The 20334-nt window shown below is 38.6% G+C and overlaps 1 protein-coding gene across 3 annotated transcripts in view; it reads left to right on the forward strand.

Annotated features, from left to right (window-relative positions):
- The window catches only part of TNIK (TRAF2 and NCK interacting kinase), a 412495-nt gene that overhangs the window by 261576 nt on the left and 130585 nt on the right, over positions 1–20334 (forward strand). For all 3 annotated transcript variants that reach the window (XM_023213451.2, XM_023213452.2, XM_023213453.2), the window contains 3 exons: positions 2678–2788; positions 6593–6683; positions 8553–8683. In XM_023213451.2, the coding sequence (XP_023069219.1) occupies positions 2678–2788; positions 6593–6683; positions 8553–8683 (333 nt within the window). The remainder of the gene's footprint in view (positions 1–2677; positions 2789–6592; positions 6684–8552; positions 8684–20334) is intronic.

Genomic DNA, 20334 nt, shown 5'->3' on the forward strand with positions numbered 1-20334 from the left:
TCGTGTTAGCTCTTATATTTAGATCTTTGACCCATTTTGAGTTATTTTTTTGTATAGCGTGTAAGGTAAAGGTATAACATTTTTTGCATGTGAATATCCAGTTGTCTCAGCACTATTTGTAGAAGAAACTGTCATATAATTTTATCCGTAAGTATTTCGGCATTTTTCTCTAAAAGATAAGAACTTCTTTTTGCAAAACTACAGTACCATCATTACACTTTAAAAACATTGGCCAGGCGTGGTGGCTCACGCCTGTAGTCCCAGCACTTTGGGAGGCCGAGGCAGGCGGATCACAAGGTCAGGAGATCAAGATCATCCCGGCTAACACGGTGAAACCTTGTCTCTACTAAAAATACAAAAAAAAATTTAGCCAGGTGTGGTGGTGGGTGCCTATAGTCCCAGCTACTCAGGAAGCTGAGGTGGGAGAATGGCGTGAACCCAGGAGGCAGAGCTTGCGGTGAGCCAAGATGGGACCACTGCACTCCAGCCTGGGCAACAGAGCAAGACTCTGTCTCAAAAAAAAAAAAAAGTATTAAGCAGATTTCTTGAGTATCATCAAATATCTAAGTCTGTATTCAGAATTGTAATTATCTCAAAATTTGTAATATCTCTTTTTTAAAAAAATTAATATCTAAATATGGTGCACCCATTTCAATTTGTTGGTATATCTTTTTAAGTGTTTTTAAATCTATAGGTTTTCTTTGCATCTCTTTTTTTCTCCCTTGCAATTTAAGTGTTGAAAAAAACTCTTTGTCTTGACTCGTATCCTGGTCTAGATTTTGTTGATTGTATCCCCATGATGTTACATGTACCTCAGTCCTCTGAATTTCCTGTAAATTGGTGATTGGAGCGAGAGGCTTGATCAGGTTCAGATTTTTGTTTTTATTTTTGGCAGTACTACTTCCTAGGTAATGTGTGTTCTTTTATCAAGAGGCAAATTGTATTTACTTTTTAAAATGTTAACAGTCATTGATGATCACTGCCTGAGTCTGCTAGCTTATTAGGAGGCACAAAATGCTGGCATTCTAATTCTACTATGTCTTCTTCATTTATTAGATGGAATACCTACTTTTGTACGAGGAGAAACTGTCCCTGTTTTATTATTCAACTACCCAGTGGTAAGATTTGTATAAAAAAGGCAGTATAGACTCTTCAGTCTTTCCTTTTATTTGCCAGCTCTCAAAATAAGTTGGTTCGTTATTTTTTTCTAACAGTGCCAGTCATATCCTTTGGGTGGGGGGTGACTTTGTTAAGGCATTTAATTAAGCACATTTAAAGTGTTTCTACACATTGGAGCTATTATTCTTATCACTGCTCAAATTATCCCATCTTTCACCACTGGGAGTCTCATCAAATCGAATCCTTTTTGACATGATTTTGTGATCTTTGATAGTTTCTGGGCTATTACATATTGTAATTTCCCAACTTTTATCTGGTTGGAATGTAGTCTACTTGTGGCACTTCCCAAATTTCCCTATAAACACTTATCTAAGTCTTAAGACTTATAGGTCTTGAAACTTCTCTGGCTTCTTGGAGGAGGTGGAAAGGTTTCCCTAGCCTTTGTGGAATCATAAGAAGACAAGTCAGAACAGGCTTTGGAAACTCAGTCATGAAATGAGTTTCATGAGATTTTATTGTTTCTATTAGGTATACAAAGAAAAAGAAAATATAGTTTCTGCCTGAAGATTTTGGAGCCTGATGAGGTATCTTTTAGGACCTGGAAACATAGTGCTAATATCAGGAATGTAGATTTGGACAAAGCCAAAGCCATCAATGTGATTTTATTGTGGCTCCATTTTAGTTCTGTCTCTACTACCAAGTCAGGAATTGATTGCTAATTATTCTGAATTCTTTTTGTATAATTATAAAAAATATATAAGTACATAGTAAGGTGACCATTGTTGAAGATATTTTTGAAGGTAAAAGTCTGGAAATGGATGTGTTTTTCTAAGCCTAGCAAATGCATGTAAAAGCACATAGATGGCTTTTTTTTTCATATGGTCTCTACATCCCCATTAAGTAAGGGTGATGTTTATTTTCTGCCTATTTTATAAGTTGCTAAGTACTGTAATGAGTTTATATTTATAGAGTGCTTGGAGCTTTTGCATGAAAGGTGCTAAATTAGAGTTTATTGTTTATTGAATTTATTTGATGTGTCCAGCCTCCTGGGAACATTCGCTGAAGTTAATTAAAAACAGATAGTTCCTACACTGACAGCTTACAGTGCCACTTACAAACCAGTAACATAAACAGTGTGCACTTCTGTAACCCTAAGTTGGGACACCTAGAGAACCACAGTTCTTTCTGAAGGGGGAATAATGCTACTTTTATGTGAAAATTTGACTGCTGAGTAAAAACAGAGATATTCTCAATTTTGTCTGAGTCACCTACCTGCTCCCATTAAAAAAAAAAAAAAAAAAAAAAAAAAAGAATATGGAGAGTTTCCTCAATTTTCAACTATAACTTACAGGTTGAAAAATTTTAAAATAATGTTTCCTTTATATCATTTTGGGAATACATGAAGGTAAAAGCTTGTGTTTATTTTTTTTTTTTATGATTACTTTTTCTTTGCAGGAATGGCATTCCAGAGCAGCCAATTGCTTGTGCTTTCTTACCCCAACTTAATGGAAGCTGTGAAGCATCATTAAAATAATGGCTTGTTTGCTTCCTTTGCCAGTTGGTGATGGAGTTTTGTGGTGCTGGCTCTGTCACCGACCTGATCAAGAACACGAAGGGTAACACGTTGAAAGAGGAGTGGATCGCATACATCTGCAGGGAAATCTTACGGGTAGGTTATGAGTGGGGACTGGCCCACCTCCCAAAGTCTCCAAGCAACACATGATATCTTAGGAGGGATTGAATTTTGTGACTTTCCAGTGAAATTCATAAGCATATCAAAAACTCTTTAAAAGTTCATCCTATCAGTGGTGGTGGTGCTGGTGGTAATTTGGTGTGAAGATCTGCTCTGATGGAAGTAAGCGCCATTCTGGAGATAGGCCATGAGCATATTTTCATTTAGGTTGACATTGGGTGATTTATCTTAATAAGGGATTCATTTTCAATGCTGTTTCCAATTAGAAACCTGATTTTAGATCATAAAGACAGTGTTCCACTTAGGAAATGAATTATTTTAAGAGATATTTTGATCACTCATTTATCTATTTGTGAAAGTTTATAATTAATATATTATCTCTAATGGTGTAATACCTTCCCACTATATAAAGTTTATAAGGATTGTGTGACTTTAGTCATTCCTATACATACAACCTAGTTTAACTGATTTTACCTTTAAAAATAAATCTTTGTGACCTAATCACTTAAACTAATCAAAATAGCTGAACAAGACTGCCTGTTTGCCCAGTTTTCCCATACATCCCCCAATCAGGAAATCTAGACAATTGTATCATATTTGCTGAGCTGAGTTCAGGAAGAAGAAAGTAACTGGGCATATTTTAGTTCATTCAGACTAGCTTAATCATCCCTTCCTACTAATATGGAGATTATTATGTCTACTGAGCATTCTTACTGGATCTTCCTGGCCATTGTTATTTATTTATAAGCTCTGCCTTCTTAATTTAAGGGAACAAAAGTTAAAACTTTTTACTGTGTGTTCAAGGTATGCCTTTGAGAGATAGATTTATATGCTTTGGGTGAATGGATGAAATGCATAGAAGTTAAAAAGAAGGAAGGCATAGAAGTTAAAAAGAAGGAAGGCATTATATGCTTTGGGTGAATGGATGAAATGCATAGAAGTAAAAAAGAAGGAAGGCATAAGAAGACGATGTCTGTTCATTAAATGCAAACCAAATTAGGAAAAGGCAAATAGAAAATGGAATTTTAAAATTATAACATTGATGTGAATGACTTCTATACTACAAAATATCACTGAGAAATATTAAAGAAGACCTTAATAAATGGAGGCATATATTATTTCACAGATTACTCAATATTGTTAAGATGTCATTTCTACCCAGTTTGATCCATGGTTTCATTAAACTTCCGATTAAAATTCCTATAGGTATATTTGTGGAAATTTATAAAGCTGATTTTCAAACATATAGAAATGCAAAGGGCTAAGAATAACCAAGGCAATCTTGAAGAAGAAGAACAAAGCTGGAGGATTTATGCTACCAGTTATCAAGATTTATTATAAAGCTACTAATAAATTAAGACAGAGTAGTATTGTTACAAGATTAGACAATGGCCAAAGGAACAGAATCAAGGATCCAGGAACAAGACCCACATCATATGGACACCTGGTCTGTGACAAAGGAAAGGGTGCTTTTATCAGTAAATAGTACTTGATCAGTTGAATATCCATAAGAAAACATGAAACTTGACACCTGCTACATACCATATTCAAAAATTTATTCCAACTGGGTTATAGATATAAATGGGAAAAATATAAAAATTAAAGCTCTTAAGAAAAAACACATACATCCATGGCTTGGGGTAGGCAAAAATATAAATTATATATTTTGTGTTTTTAAACAGAACACAAAACAAAATTTGAGGGGAAACAAGGAGGCCTGGCTGTTGATTTCCTTCACATCTGACGTTTGTCTCTGTTTTGATGTGCCATTGTGCAAACTTACTTTGAATTTCTGACTTAAAATTTTGCTCATTCAGTAGAGCATGATGGATTATTTAGTCATCCTGACCACTCAGTGGATGCCAAGAACCTGTCAGGTCTCTAGGGCTGGTTCTGCCTGATACGCCTTTCTGCACTGCTGGGGAGCCCTCCAGAGGATCAGTCATTTGATCTCATCTTGGTTCTAAAAGCAGCAGGGATGTTTCATCACATGAGCATCTCTCAGTACCTCTCACACATTCTCAATGTGTGGAAACAATGGCGTTCCTCCTTTTCCAGTACATTCTCGGAAATGATACCGGCATTTCAGACATGACTCACTGGAAGAGACACTTGATCACCCAAAGGTCTCTGGCCACAAGAGGTTTTAGAGACGACCTCCATGCATTGTATGATCTCATTAGAAGAACCTTTGACTCACTTCCATGCTCTGGTATCTGCTTTCAACCACTTCAGTGGTGAAGGAGGGAAAGGGATCCTCAGTACCTCTCTTAAGGATTTATGGGGTACATAAACACTGTGAAAACCATACATTTAAACCTGCTAGATGCCTACCTTGTGACAAACTGAACAGATAAGAAAGGCAATTTTTTAAGACCTAAACCAGTGCCTCAAACCCTTCTATAACATGGTTTATGTTTTCTGATATTTCTAAATGTATATGTGGGTCCTCTTGGACCTCTGTACTCTCATGCTGAATTTTTTTGACAAGAGAATTCAGATATCCGTTTTGTTTCTTTTCCTGTCAACCTCGTTTTTCATACCATGACTTTGTTGTTGTGGAGAAGATTAAAAGAACAAAAAATTATAAATAATAAAGTGCACTTGGGTACCTGATACATTGAATTATCAAGTGTTAGCATAAAATAATTTGCTTTAAGACTCCAGTTTTAGATTCTTTTAGATTATAATTTATCTGAAAAATATCTGACTACTTTAGAGTAAGTCTGTAGGTTAAAGAATTCACACCACAAAGAAGCCAAAAGCAGAGTAATTCATGAAGAAATGGAACACAAACAGGTTTAGTTGTCACTGAATAATTATCTCACATAATGAGCACAAAGTCACAAATAGCATAAACTAAAAATGACAGTGATAAATGCCAACAAAGGAAATAGAAACTGTATTTCTTTTTAAATGTAAGGCACAATGGGTAAAGCCAATGGGAAATTTCTTGGCTGGTCTGAGAAATATTTTACTGTGCTTAATTAAAATTGTATAACAAGGCCGGCTGCTATGGCTCACACCTGGATTCCCAGCACTTTGGGAGGCTGAGGTGAGTGGATCACCTGAGGTCAGGAGTTCAAGACCAGCCTGGCCAACATGGTGAAACCCCGTCTCTACTAAAATAAATTAGCCTGGTGTGGTGGCGGGCACCTGTAATCCTAGCTACTCTGGAGACTGAGGCAGTCGCTTGAACCCGGGAGGCAGAGGTTGCAGTGAGCCCAGATTACGCCATTGCACTCCAGCCTGGGCGACAGAGTAAGGCTCCGTCTCAATCAGTCAGTCAATCTTTCAATGAAATTGGGTAACAGAAAGTAAATTTTAACTTTTAAATTTAAATACTGCCAAAAATCCTGCAGGGATTCAGTTAAATCAGGTTAGTTTTCTATACAGAGAATGTGTAGATGGTTCTGTTTCAAACTAGCAAATACAGGCAGTCCTCGCTTTTCACAGTAGTATTAACTGAAACTCGTGTTCATATTGGAACCATATTGGAACTTGTGTGGTTCCGTGATACCTGATAATCAGATCCGATATGCAAGCATTTCATTAAACATTACAGCACCATGCATTGCAAGGACTGTCCGTGTATTTTAATTTATATTGATCAATTGCCTACAGTTAGAAGAGCACTATGAGAACGTGAAAGATGTGATTATAATTCTGAAAAGTATGTCTGGGTGAGTGTAAAGTTTTTGGATCCTTAACATTCAAAATAATTTATTGGCATGTTGGCTTATGCTTCTATTAACCCTTCTTAACTCTTCATCACTCCAGGGGCTGAGTCACCTGCACCAGCATAAAGTGATTCATCGAGATATTAAAGGGCAAAATGTCTTGCTGACTGAAAATGCAGAAGTTAAACTCGGTAAGAGCAGAATCCTGTGAGTCTTGGAATTGCAGGAAGTGATGAGATTATATTAACGGCTCTAAAAAATTAATGTTAATTTGCCACTGTGGATTTGGAGGGCATTGCCCTAAAAATAGAAAGGAAAATGTTTGTCTATTTTTAAAAATATTTTCTCAAGGCATTCTGAGGAATGAATTATATATAATGTGGGAACAGAACCACTTGCTTAATCAATATATAGAAATAATTGAGTTTCTTTGTTTCAGCAAAGATTAGAAGTGACAAAGTTTGAAATGGCCTCCTATATCTTACAGTTTGTTTATATTGTTGCTGCTATAACAGAGCACTAGGACCCAATTTTTTTCCATGAAAATATACCCAGTTAGGCATATTCAGAATAATCAATTCCTGCTATCTTCCTGTAGGTTTAAGTTATATTTACATTGATTTTGTTATTACCTTGGGCTCTTGTACGTAATGAATGCTCAGTATTTTCCTTTAGGTGCATACTGATTACCCCCACTTGCATCAGTGGGAGAATCCTTTTCTTTGGCATATCTATTAGAGCTCTTTCCACAACAAATCTGGGACTGTCTAAATAAAGTAGAGAATTACCACATGCATTTGACTGCTTGGTGTATATGAGTAAGAGCATGAATTGAAAAATATCCAGTAGGATATGTGACTTGTCATCTCGAAAAGGATCACTGTCCATATGATTGTATATTTTCAAAGAGATTTAAACATCTTCTATGTTTATATCTCAAACATTTGCTCTTCCTTTTTGTTGAAATATATGATACCCACTTTTTTTCTTAGTTAACATTTGGGGCCAAACTTTCTCATCTCATGAATATTCTCTTTTAAAAACAAAAGTATACATTGTATAGGCTAAGCAGTTATATATGTATCAACTAGATAAGCTACCCTGAGAGCTTTCTTGCATCACTAATTAACAGTTACTTGTTGAGTGTATATTATATGCCAGGCCCTGTACAAGACAATTTTCTATAGATTATCTCTCATAAACATCAGAGCAACTCTGTGTAGATGTCATCATCCTCATTTTACAGATTAGGAAACCGAAGCTCAGAGAGGTTGATCTACTAGCCCTAGGTCATACCACTAGTAGGTGGCAGAAATGAGATACAAACTTAGGCAGTCTGACTCCAGACTTTTGCTTTTAATCACTTGCCTCGTATCCCCAAAATACTACCCTTTATGACAACTAAGCTTACTTTTTTTTAACACCTATTTTTGGTCCTTGTGAAGCCTTGGTGTAACCAAATGTAACTCTTTGTGCCTTCCTCATTGATACACCTCATCCAGTTATACATGCAGTTTAAAAACATATTCACAGTATAGAAAAGGTAGAAGCAACCCAGGTGCCCATCAACAGGTGAACAGATAAACCAAATGTGGTCCATACATACAATGGAATATTATTCAACTTTGAGAAGGAAGGAAATTCTAACACATGCTACAATGTGGATGAACCTTGACAACATTATGCTAAATGAAATAAGCCAGTCACAAAAAGACAAATATTGTATGATTCCACTTATACAAGGTAGTGAGAATAGTCAAATTTATAGAGATGGAAAGTAGAATGATTGCCAGGGGTTGGGGCAAGGGGAAATTGGGAGCTGTTGTTTAATAGGTACAAAGTTTCAGCTGGGGAAGATGAGAAATTCTGGAGATGGGTAATGGTGAAGGTTGCACAACAATGTGGATGTACTTAGTGCCCCAGAAATGTACATGTTAAAATGGTCAAAATTATATACTTTAGGTTATGTACATTTTACCACAATAAAATAATTCACATTCATTAATCACTCTATAAAACCTAAGTTCATAGACTTTATTTACTTTCCTCCTCTTAAATAGTGGACTTTGGAGTCAGTGCCCAGCTTGATCGAACTGTGGGCAGGAGGAATACTTTCATTGGAACTCCCTACTGGATGGCACCAGAAGTTATTGCCTGTGACGAAAACCCAGATGCCACATATGATTTCAAGGTATGACTTCTTTGTTGTGTTTCAAACCTATGCCTACCATCTTATCCTGAGTCTTGCAGCGGGAGAATTCTTATGTGCCTTTATATTTATGATTTATGTGACCCAAAGGGAGCACTGAAGAACATTATTTGAGTTTAAGACTTACGAGACATTCAAGTGGGGATCTCTTTAATGAATTCACCTATCTTATCTGATTGCCTGTTTGTTAAAAAAAAAAATGTTTAAATCATTTGTTATATTTTTTTGAATTTACTATTGCTGCTTCTTATTGGAAAATACATTAGATTTCCATGTTGGTTATAGTTGAGAGTTTTGGAAGAGTGTATATTCTGAGAGCTTTTTACGTTAAACTAAGATGTGAATTTGTTGTCTTGGGCCATCTTTTTCTGATTGAGAATAATCTGACTTACGTCTACGATGCTCGAAGTATAATTATCTGGGGTTTCTTTTTCATGAGAGGGAATCAAATGGAATATTGGTGACTACTTTATGGTATTTCTGTCGTGTGTCCTGATGTTTCATAGAAATTTGATTTGTGACTTGTTACTTTATATTATAAACTAGAAATTTGCTAATAAATTCAAAGCTGTGTTCAAGTAGATTTCTCCAAGAAGCCCTTCTCTTTTCTATTCTGCTAGCCAATAACCAAACATAATTTTGGGTTATTGCCCCTCAGTTTTATTGTCTGGGCTTTTAGGTGACATGGCTTTCTAACGAACGCTGACTGAACGTCAAGACAGTAAAATTAGGGGCAATGGGATCTGGGAACTGTATGTGGGTTTCCAGGCTGTGCATTAGGTAGACAGACACCCTGTGGTCTTTGTGTGCATTACAGGACAACTTGGGCAAAACTTGATCTACCTGCGCTGGTTTCAGAGGTGCATGGACTTTTCACCAAAACACTTTAATGATCCTCTGTAAATACTCTCATCTAACAGATGAGGAAACTGAGGCCGAGATCTGCAGGTGCCCACCGGGTTAGTGATCATCTCAGAGTTAGCACCTGAACGCAGGTCTCCAAGCTTTCTGTTCAGAGCCCTTTCCAATATATTACCTTGCTCCTCTGTAATGTACTTCCATATAAATCTCCAATTTATCAATTGAACAGTATATTTGAAGAATTTCACTTTTAAGGAATATTTTTAGTTCTCAACATGTGGGGTTATTATCGAAATCAGGTCTTAAAGATGCATTGCAAACATTGCAGCATTTTTGAGGCCCCGTATCTCAGTGTTGACAGAAAATTTGCCTCTTTTGGAAATTGTAAGCTTGAAGGTCTGAAAACATAATAATCTCCCATAAATTTCCTCCTTCCTTCAAAGTTAGTCACTGTAATAACCTGACAACAATCTGTCTGAAAACAGCTGCCAAGTTAAAAATTAATCTCCTGCCAAAATAAGTGTCATTTTTTAAACTGCTAATGATAAGCATATTTAAATAATTCCATTTGCAAATCCCTTCAGAGAAGCCACTACAAAATATACATTCCAGGCCAGATATGTGTGTCATGATTAGCTACAAGCAATTCTTCAAACCATAGTTATACCTAACAACTGCTAACTAGTCTACATCTGGGCCACAGATATTCTAGATTACTATGTAACATAGCATGGGGAATCAGTGTTTGCAGCTTTTACCCTCAGCTTAATCTTTTAAGTATTGTGACTGACTACGCTATATATGGGACTTTTGTTATGTAAATGAAGTGGGTGCCTACCACTGACTTGTTTTCAGTAGGGTATCTAGAAGAGGCTTTCCTTCTGGCCAAGCAAAGCTTGGCATTAAACTGATATTTTGGTCCTCTTTCCTCAGATGATGGCTGAGGAGTATAGTTTAAAATCACTGTAAATGGTATGAGACCAGTGCATAACTCTAGGTATGGGCAAAGCCTAGTGCATGAGTAGCCACAGAGGTTGTCATGCTGCACAGTGATTTCAGAGGTACTGGAAGGTTCACCTGGCTATAAAAGTATCCTGAGACATTAAAAAGATTGAAGATGAATGTCTGTGTGTGTGTGTGTGTGTGTGTGTGTGTTTTTAAATAAAGAATCCTGATAGAATAGGTTCAACTGTATCAGTCATTTAGACCTTAGTGCAAATTAGTTTAACAGGATTGTCAGGAATGTAGGTTGTGCAAGAGGAGGAAGAAGTCATGGCAGGGATATGAGCTTCACTGGTTATTTGCCATGGGTAAAAAGAGGAGGATGACAAAAGAATGAATACGGAAGACTTTTCCACGGAGGACTTTATAATACTGAATTATTTTCGGTTTTAAAAAAATTCATAGTGGTCTTCAAAGACATCTTAGACAAATCAAATAGTAAATAATAAATAACAAAACCAAGCCATACCCTGTTGGGGTATAGTAGAAGGTTTGGGGATTTTTGCAGATTTATTTCATCCACTTACACAGTTTTACCGTGGGCCAGAAAAGATGCTGATCTTTAAATAACCTTACTACTTCTTTCTTGGCACCATATATTATCCCCTTTTCTGTTCAGTATCCTTAGGAATGTGACCTGTCACCAGGGGACAACTTGACAATATGCTGATTTTCAAAATCATTTATTCATTCACTCAGTGCATGTTTATAGACTATCCATTGTGTATAAGGAGTTAGTCAAGCTGTATCTGTACATGCTGTTTCTGATAGAAGGTTCATTTGAGACCCCGTCAAAGCCCGAGGATTTCACTGTGTGTTTGGTGGTCCATTTGGCCAAGTGGTGTATCCCAGCTCCAGAAGCTTGATGTCAACACTTTGGGCCCTCATGTGCTACAGCCACTTTCAGCTGACAGTGTATATTTAGAATAAAGGATGACTTGGCCACCAGACTTTACTAGATTTCTTACCACAAAAGTCCTTCCTGTAAAATAAAGACAAGAAGAAAAAGAAAAAGAGTATAGCTGAGTTTTGTTATTTGATTTATTGTTTACCGATTATTATTTGATGTGTCTAAGATGTCTTTAAATACCACTATAACTTTTTATAAAACCTAAAGTAACTCAACATTATAAAGTCTTCTGTAGAAAAGTAGCCTGAAGAGCTCCTGCTTCTTATTGCAGAGTCTGGTTTTGTGCGATATCTACTGGGCACAGTAAGTAACTCACTGAAAATAGACGCTCTCCTAAGCAGGAGTGCCAGAATCTCATTTGCCTGGTATGCTGGCTTTCCCCTGGAGGCCCTTCCTTTCTTGTTTTCAGAAGTTCTGTCAAAACACTTCAAGTGAAAGGAAAGGTTTTATTTCCCTGATAAGTATGTGGGGCAATAATGAAAGCTTTCCCATTTAATAATAAGCATTCAAAAGATTTGAAATTAATAAAGCTGTTCAAAATGCCTAGGCTGTTTACATTGTTATTTTTTTTAAACCTAGTTTGAATTTCATTTTGGTTGGATGGGATCTGCCAAGCATTTTATAGTCCTGTGTATTTATTACTTTAACAGAACCACCCACTAAGAAATTTCTGTGGCTGAATGTCGCAGTATAGTACACATAATGTAGTGTTATTCACCCCTCCCACCCCATGGAGGGAGACACACGCACACACACACACACACGGGAAATCTATAAAGAACCTGGAAAAACTTAATAGTATTTACTTTTGAATAGGGCATGTGAATGGAAAACTTAAAATTTTTATTTTCTATATCTTTCTGTCCTGTTATGTTTTTTGCCATAAACAGGCCTTGCTCTTATATTAAACCAATGAAGTAAGAGATGCACAGTGAAATGGCGTACCCCCTCATCCCACTCCCCACCACATTCCTGTCCTTAGGCCTGATCTGTGCCACTGTTGTTTATTATTCGCCTAAACTCTGTTTATGAGACTTTCACACAGGTACTGTAGATTATTTGCAGATATGGGTGTCTCCTCCAGCGTTTGGGTGAATATTGTGCTCTGGGTGTAGAGAAAGTACTCTTTTCCCCTGTGTCACAGAAGATTGGCATTATTCAGGCAGGGTGGAAATACTTCTTCGAAGTAAGAGGTTCAGTTGGAAGTAAAGTGAGCAACCTAACTAGTGGTAGAGTTTCCGCTGTGCAGGGTGTCACCTGAGAGGACAATATTCAGATTGCAGAATGATGCGTTTACACTCTCAAACAAGTCCTGGCATCTGTCTACTGAGATTCAAACAAAGGTCCTTCCCTATTCCATCAGAAGGGACCCAGATAGCACGTTAGTGTCACCAACAGGAAACTGAAACTCCTATTCAACAGATTTCTGTGGCTTCCTGTTCACACCCACCTATAAAGGATTCCTTAGTTAAATGCAGGCAGTACCTCCTCCAGGCAACATGCTGATCCCCAAGGGAAGAGAGGAAGCTATTCTAATATTTTCCCTTTGGTCACATAACAAGCGAAAATGGACAAAGAACTAAAGATTTCTGTCCTCGGTTTATTTTATGTGTGAAATGGGATCATTAATAACTATCTCCACCTCAATGACCCTAACTCACCACCTGAGTTCTGTGTCTAGATAACATAATGCATAAATATATAATGTAATTAATAAGAGTCAGTCCTTTGAAGTCAGACAGGACCAGTTTAGACTTTGCCTCCTATTTGCAAATTACCTCAGGGGAGTTATTTAACTTTTCGTAAACCTGCGTAAAATGGGAATAATAAATTGTTTATTCCGAGGTTATAATAAAGTGAGAATATACATAAAGGGATTAATACAGTGTCCACCACTTGGTAAATACTCAATATATAGTACTTAGTGTATACATATATATTATAGATAGTTTGTGTTTATGTTATAATATGGAAGTATTGCTATTTGGGGCCATTTGTTACCCCCAAAAGGCAACAGTTTCATATGGTTCAACCTCATATTTGTGTTACACATCTCTAATTATCTGCTTACATTGAGCCAGAATCTGCTTCTCTATAACTTTGACCACTCATTTAAGATGTTGTCCCTAGGGACCATACACACAATGCATTCATTTCTTTTTCCCACCTGGAACATTTCAAAAAAAAATCTAGGTACAAATAAGTTACCCAACAAAAGACTACTTTCTGCTCTGTGAAACTTGATAGAATAAAATATGCTGGCTGTGCCCATTATTAAGCTATTTTCTGTCAACTCTGGACTGCCATGCTGCCCTCTGCTTTGTGATAATAGAGCTAGGGACTCAGCTGTCCTCCCTTCTGTTTGTCCATCTGACTACTTATCAGGCTCTGCCAGCAGGGAGCAATAGAGAACGGGAGACCGAGTCTGGAGGAGGGAGGAGGACACACGTTTTCCCATTTGCTTCCTCTAAGCTTCTTGTTTATGTCTGCACGGTCCTTGTGACCTCCTTGAGCACCACTGAGTACCAGAGCTCCCTGCCATCTTAGCTGACTCTGGTTTGCTGGTTGAACTGCCAGTTGATGATATCTGGCCCTAAGGGTCTATCTGTACCCACATTTGTTGAATACCCAATGCAGCGTGTACTGCGTTGTATATTAGGCCCTTTGCATATATTTCCTTATTGAATTCTCTTACCAATCCTGCAAGATATGTGTTCTTTTCATGTTGCAGTTGAGAAAATGGGCTCAGAGTTATTAGTTCTGTCAGAGTTGGGTCTGGCTGCAGAGCATAGGCACCTTCTACCTCATGGTGGCCATTGGGGTTCTTGTCTTGTGCCACACAGCCTCTCATTCTTATGTGGCTGGTTCAGGCATCTGAAAGTGTTGCTTTTCTTCACTGTGTTGAGCAGCCCAGCCCCAGAAGGAATGCTCTCGTGTTCTGTTCAAGTTGCTTGTGTATCAGCTGTTCCCCACTCCCACCCTTTCCAGCAGCCAAAAGTTCTGTCTTGCCTCTGCCTTCCCAAAGGCACTAGAATTTGTCTCTCTTCTGTTTGTAATGCACACAGTGCTAGGCTATTAATCATGCCACAGGCTAGGCTGCACAGCACCTCTGGAGTAATGAATTACCCAGCTCCTGCCAAAATGAGTCACACCATGGCCATGAACGAAACTTATCTCTCTCTGACTCTTTCCTCATCTTGTTCTTCCCCCTTCCCTTCCTCGTCTCCTGTGATCTGTCTTGCCACTCGTAATTGGAGCATTTTCTCCTTTATTTAAGTTCTGAAGTGTCTTTGGGACTCACTAATGTATCCAAAGGTTTAAACAAGGCCTGTCGAGGACATTTATGGCTTTCTAGCATGGGCAGTTAAGTGTAGCTTACAAGCAGCTTTGGGTATATATGGCCAGGAATATAAATGTTCCTCTTGGAAAACAAGAGAACCCCAGCCAAAAAAAAAAAAAAAAATCTTAACATTGATAACAAACGAAGGCTTAAGGAAGCAGCAGAGTCAGCTAGGTCATGTGACTTAGCAGAGTATGCACAGGTATTTGTGGTGGTGTGACCTTTGGTTTGAAAGGGGTGTTCTGGGGGCTTAGGGAAAGGCTGCCCAAGAGGGATTCTGAGATGATGTGTACTAAACAAAGTACATATCTTTTCCCTAAACCTTCTTGCTTCCTGTGGGATAAATCCAGGATTACCAAACAAATGAGACCACTCCATTTCCCTACTGTCAAAATATGTTTCTTCAAATTATTGCTGTATATGTATTATCACTTAGGAATGCTTTTGTCTGGACTTACGTTTCTTATGTCACCAGAAGTCTAGAGGCAGGCGGCAGTCCAGGGTTGATGTGATGGTTCACTGATGTCTTCAGAAACCAAAGCTCCTAGCTTTCTGTCCTGGCATCATTAATTTGTTGGCAATAACCCATGGTTGCAAGATGGATGCTGTAGCTCCAGATATCATATTTTATTCAAGGCACTAAGAAGTGGGAAAAAGTTAGCAAGACACCAGCTATATTCATCCCTTATTTCAGGAAAAGCAGAAGCTCCCAGAAGATGTTTGCTTATGTCTCATTGGAGAAAACTATGTCACATCCCTAACTGCCATCCTTAGCTGCAGCGGCATCAGGATAGGCAAGTGTGGCTTTGCTATACTCTGAAATGGAAGCAGCAAGAAAAATGAGAGTTGAAAATGACCACTGGGTTAGCCAATAAACAATTTCTGCCACAACTAAATAGAGGGAAATCATAGAAGACTAAGTTGGGCAGGCAAAGGCAGTGTCATCTGGCAGTGGAGGAGAAGGAAATCAATATTCTTGGGCCCTACTCTGTGCCAGATTTTGTGCTAGCAGCATACCTGATCAATACATGCATGCCACGGTTATTTCCATTGTGCAATTGAGAAGCTAAGCTCTGAGCAACATTCTGCATGTAGCTAAATTAGAAGCCACTATTTGAATCCAGATCTGCCTGACTTAAAAGCCTGTTCTCAACTGGGTGCGGTGGCTCATGACCGTAATCCCAACACTTTGAGAGGCCAAGGTGGGAGGATTGCTTGAGCCCAGGAGTTCAAGACTAGCCTGGGCAACATAGTGAAACCTCATCTCAATCAATCAGTCAGTCAATCAATACCCGTTTCTTTCTACCAATCCATGTTGCCATTGGGAAATTGGGGCCAGTTTTATAGTTTGAAACTGGAGTACCTCACTGAGTCTCAGCGCCGTTATTGAATTGCCAGCACCTTCAGTCACCTATGGACAAAGTAGGAATCTGAAGGAATTATCTTATGGATTAAAAATACATTTTTATAATAATTGATAAGGGGAAAAATGATGAATACTCCAGTCCTTAGATTGTGATGCTAGTTAAAAGAGAACTGGTCTAGGAAGCAGAAGACCCAGCTTGGTTTAAAACCAGCTGCTAAGTTGCTCTTTGATCTTGGGTAAGTCACTTTCCCTCATTTGTGAAATGAAAGGTTGAGCCAGGTGATCTGTAAAGAGTCTACCAGCCCTAGAACACTTAGGTTTTGCTACTTTCAAGTGTTTTTCATTTGTTCATTCATTCAATAAATATTTATTAAGGGCCTACTGTGTGCCAGGAACTGTTCTAGGTACTTTGGATACATCAGACAACAGGACAAAGATCCTTGCCCTGTGGCTCTTATGTTCTTAGGTATGTGTGCTGGAGGTAAGGGGCACAAGCAACAAACACAAAACATGGTAAATTAGTGATGAATAAACATGTCGCATGTTAGAGGTGGTTAGTTCTGTGGGGGACAAATATGGGGAAGGGGAATGAGCAGTGCTGGGGGGAGGTCCCAGTGGTCCTCATTGAGAACACAGGGGTTGAGCAGGCTTTGGGGAGGTGAGGGAGTCAGCCAGCACATCACTGGTGAGGTGCTGCAGGCCGAGGGAACAGCTTGAGTCAAGATCCAAAGGCAGAAGTGTGTCTGGGCCTTCTGAGCATTTTCCTTCTCCCTGATCTGAGGCCTGGCCTTGCGTTTTTCTTACCCCAGAACTATCATTTTGTTTCACATGTATTGGTTTTCAACCCAGCTCAAAGCTTCCTCGACTTGAAAGCCATTTAAATTGGACCCTTCTGTTGCAGTTAGGGCCATGGAGCCTGGCTACCACCTTCTTACTTGTGCCTTATTTCACACTATAGAAACACTCAATTCCGAGGGATTTGGGGAAAATGGTGGTAGAACTACCAAGGCCTGGAGATACTAGAGTCTTATTGAAATAGCACAGGGACCTTAAGAGCCAACCCACTATTTCCAGACTATTCTTGCTGTGTTTCCTGTTTAAAGCCTCCTGAACAGCAAATGACTCAGTGTTTCTTTCATGTTCCCAAATGATTATCTTTGTCTATCAACCATAAAACCCCATGTACAATAGAACTGCATTTTCGTCTTTACCCGTTATTGCTCCTGAGCCAACTTGTAATAGATGACCTGAGCCTTCTCCATCAGCTCTGGAAATAACCTCACTCAGCGAGGCCAAGAGCCTCCGGGAAACTCAGTCACTTGCTAGGCTAGAGAAACGTGGGGTGCAGATTGCGTTTAATGAAAATCTTTGTGTATATCTTGAAACATAACAAAGAGAAGGGACAAGAGTTGCCTTTGTGAGTTGTGTTGTATGCACAGAGGTCCTTGGAGTCTTAGAATGATAGTGTTGTGAAGGTGCATTGCTATTCCCGGTTGAACTGAGACCTGGTAACATTTAAAGAATCCCCCTTGCTCCTAGTGTGAGGTTACACATGTGCCCCAGCCACCTGCTCTCAGGTAGACTGCACTTTAGGCAAGAGGCTACATCCCCTAGAAAGCCACCTCCACATTGTGCAGGACTCTGCCCAATTACTGAACAGCCCTGAGTGTGACTTCACAGGATATTGAGAAACTTAGTTCTAGGGAATGACTCAGCATGGAGGTTATGAATTTTATGAAGCTCTCTTCCAGTTACATCTCTTTTTCATGTGGTCTTGACATTTGTTTGATGGCAATAGCAAGGAAACTTACCTTTGATCACTCTAATCTGGGAGAATTTTGAAAAATGTACAAAATGCATGAGGTATTTAAAATGAGATATCTATGTTAGGATGTGGGCCATTGATACTAGATTTTCTTACCAATCTGCTGTGGAACTGAGGCAGCAAGCCTCTTTTTGGTGTTTTCTAACCAGGTTTTCCCCATCTCTTGGATTTCCCCCTCTCATGCAATATTTAGAGACTACTGAGCCACAGACAGAGTATGGGAGGAAAATATTGTTAGAGATCGAGATTGTACAGGTAGAAGTGGAGGCATTAACCTAGAAAATTCTGTTCAGAGAATAAAAGTCAGTCTGAGCATAAGAAATAATATAGAGGTATACTGGCCTCTATTGTACATACTAGTCTACTCACAAAATAGACAATATTTGTTTATCTTTTCAAAAAATACACTGAGTACCTCCTACTGTGCCCAACTCTGATCTAAGCACAAGAGAGACATCAGTGAATGCCATCATCAAAAAGTCTCCCTGTCCTCATCTTACTAGGTAAAACGATATGAAATTGCTGTTTTTATAGTTAAACACAATTGAATATAAATAACACCTACTATCTGATCCAGCCATTCCACTCCCAGGTATTTAACTAAAAGAAGTAAAAGCGTACACGCTCAAATTTATACACCAATGTTTGCAGCACCTGTATCTGTAATAGCCCAAACTGGAAACAGTCCAAATGCAAAAACTGTGATATGTTCATAGAATGGAATACTACACAGCAATAAAAAAGAGTGAAATACTGATATGTGCTACAACATGGATGGGCTTCAGAAACATTATTCTACGTGAAAGAGACCGAATACAAAAGACCACGTATGATATTATTTCACTTATACAAAACTTTGGAAGTTACAAACTAATTCACAGTGACAGAAAGCAGATCATTGGTTACCTAGGGACAGGAGAGTGGGGATGGGTTCAGGCAGAAAAGGAAGGAGGCAAATGAGATCTTTGGGGGATGATGGATATGTTTACTGTTTTTTTTTTTTTTTTTTTTAATAAAGGAACTCATCTGTTATCAATTTAAATTATTAATTAATTAATTCATTTTTTATTTTATTATAAGTTCTAGGGTACATGTGCATAGCGTGCAGGTTTGTTACATATGTATACTTGTGCCATGTTGGTGTGCTGCACCCATCAACTCGTCAGCACCCATCAATTCATCATTTATATCAGGTATAACTCCCAATGCAATCCCTCCCCCCTCCCCCCTCCCCATGAAAGGCCCCGGTGTGTGATGTTCCCCTTCCCGAGTCCAAGTGATCTCATTGTTCAGTTCCCACCTATGAGTGAGAACATGCGGTGTTTGGTTTTCTGTTCTTGTGATAGTTTGCTAAGAATGATTGTTTCCAGCTGCATCCATGTCCCTACAAAGGACGCAAACTCATCCTTTTTTATGGCTGCATAGTATTCCATGGTGTATATGTGCCACATTTTCTTAATCCAGTCTGTCACAGATGGACATTTGGGTTGATTCCAAGTCTTTGCTATTGTGGATAGTGCCGCAGTAAACATACGTCTGCATGTGTCTTTATAGCAGTATGATTTATAATCCTTTGGGTATATACCCAGTAGTGGGATGGCTGGGTGATATGGTACATCTAGTTCTAGATCCTTGAGGAATCGCCATACTGTTTTCCATAATGGTTGAACTAGTTTACAATCCCACCAACAGTGTAAAAGTGTTCCTATTCTCCACATCCTCTCCAACACCTGTTGTTTCCTGACTTTTGAATGATTGCCATTCTAACTGGTGTGAGATGGTATCTCATTGTGGTTTTGATTTGCATTTCTCTGATGGCCAGTGATGATGAGCATTTTTTCATGTGTCTGTTGGCTGTATGAATGTCTTCTTTTGAGAAATGTCTGTTCATATCCTTTGCCCACTTTTTGATGGGGTTGTTTGTTTTTTTCTTGTAAATTTCTTTGAGTTCTTTGTAGATTCTGGGTATTAGCCCTTTGTCAGATGAGTAGATTGCAAAAATTTTCTCCCATTCTGTAGGTTGTCTGTTCACTCTGAGGGCAGTTGCTTTTGCTGTGCAGAAGCTCTTTAGCTTAAATAGATCCCATTTGTCGATTTTGGCTTTTGCTGCCGTTGCTTTTGGTGTTTTAGACATGAAGTCCTTGCCCATGCCTATGTCCTGAATGGTACTACCTAGATTTTCTTCTAGGGTTTTTATGGTATTAGGTCTAACATTTAAGTCTCTAATCCATCTTGAATTAATCTTCGTATAAGGAGTAAGGAAAGGATCCAGTTTCAGCTTTCTACTTATGGCTAGCCAATTTTCCCAGCACCATTTATTAAATAGGGA

Source organism: Piliocolobus tephrosceles, chromosome 2, assembly GCF_002776525.5.
Source record: "Piliocolobus tephrosceles isolate RC106 chromosome 2, ASM277652v3, whole genome shotgun sequence".
Lineage (NCBI taxonomy): Eukaryota > Metazoa > Chordata > Mammalia > Primates > Cercopithecidae > Piliocolobus > Piliocolobus tephrosceles.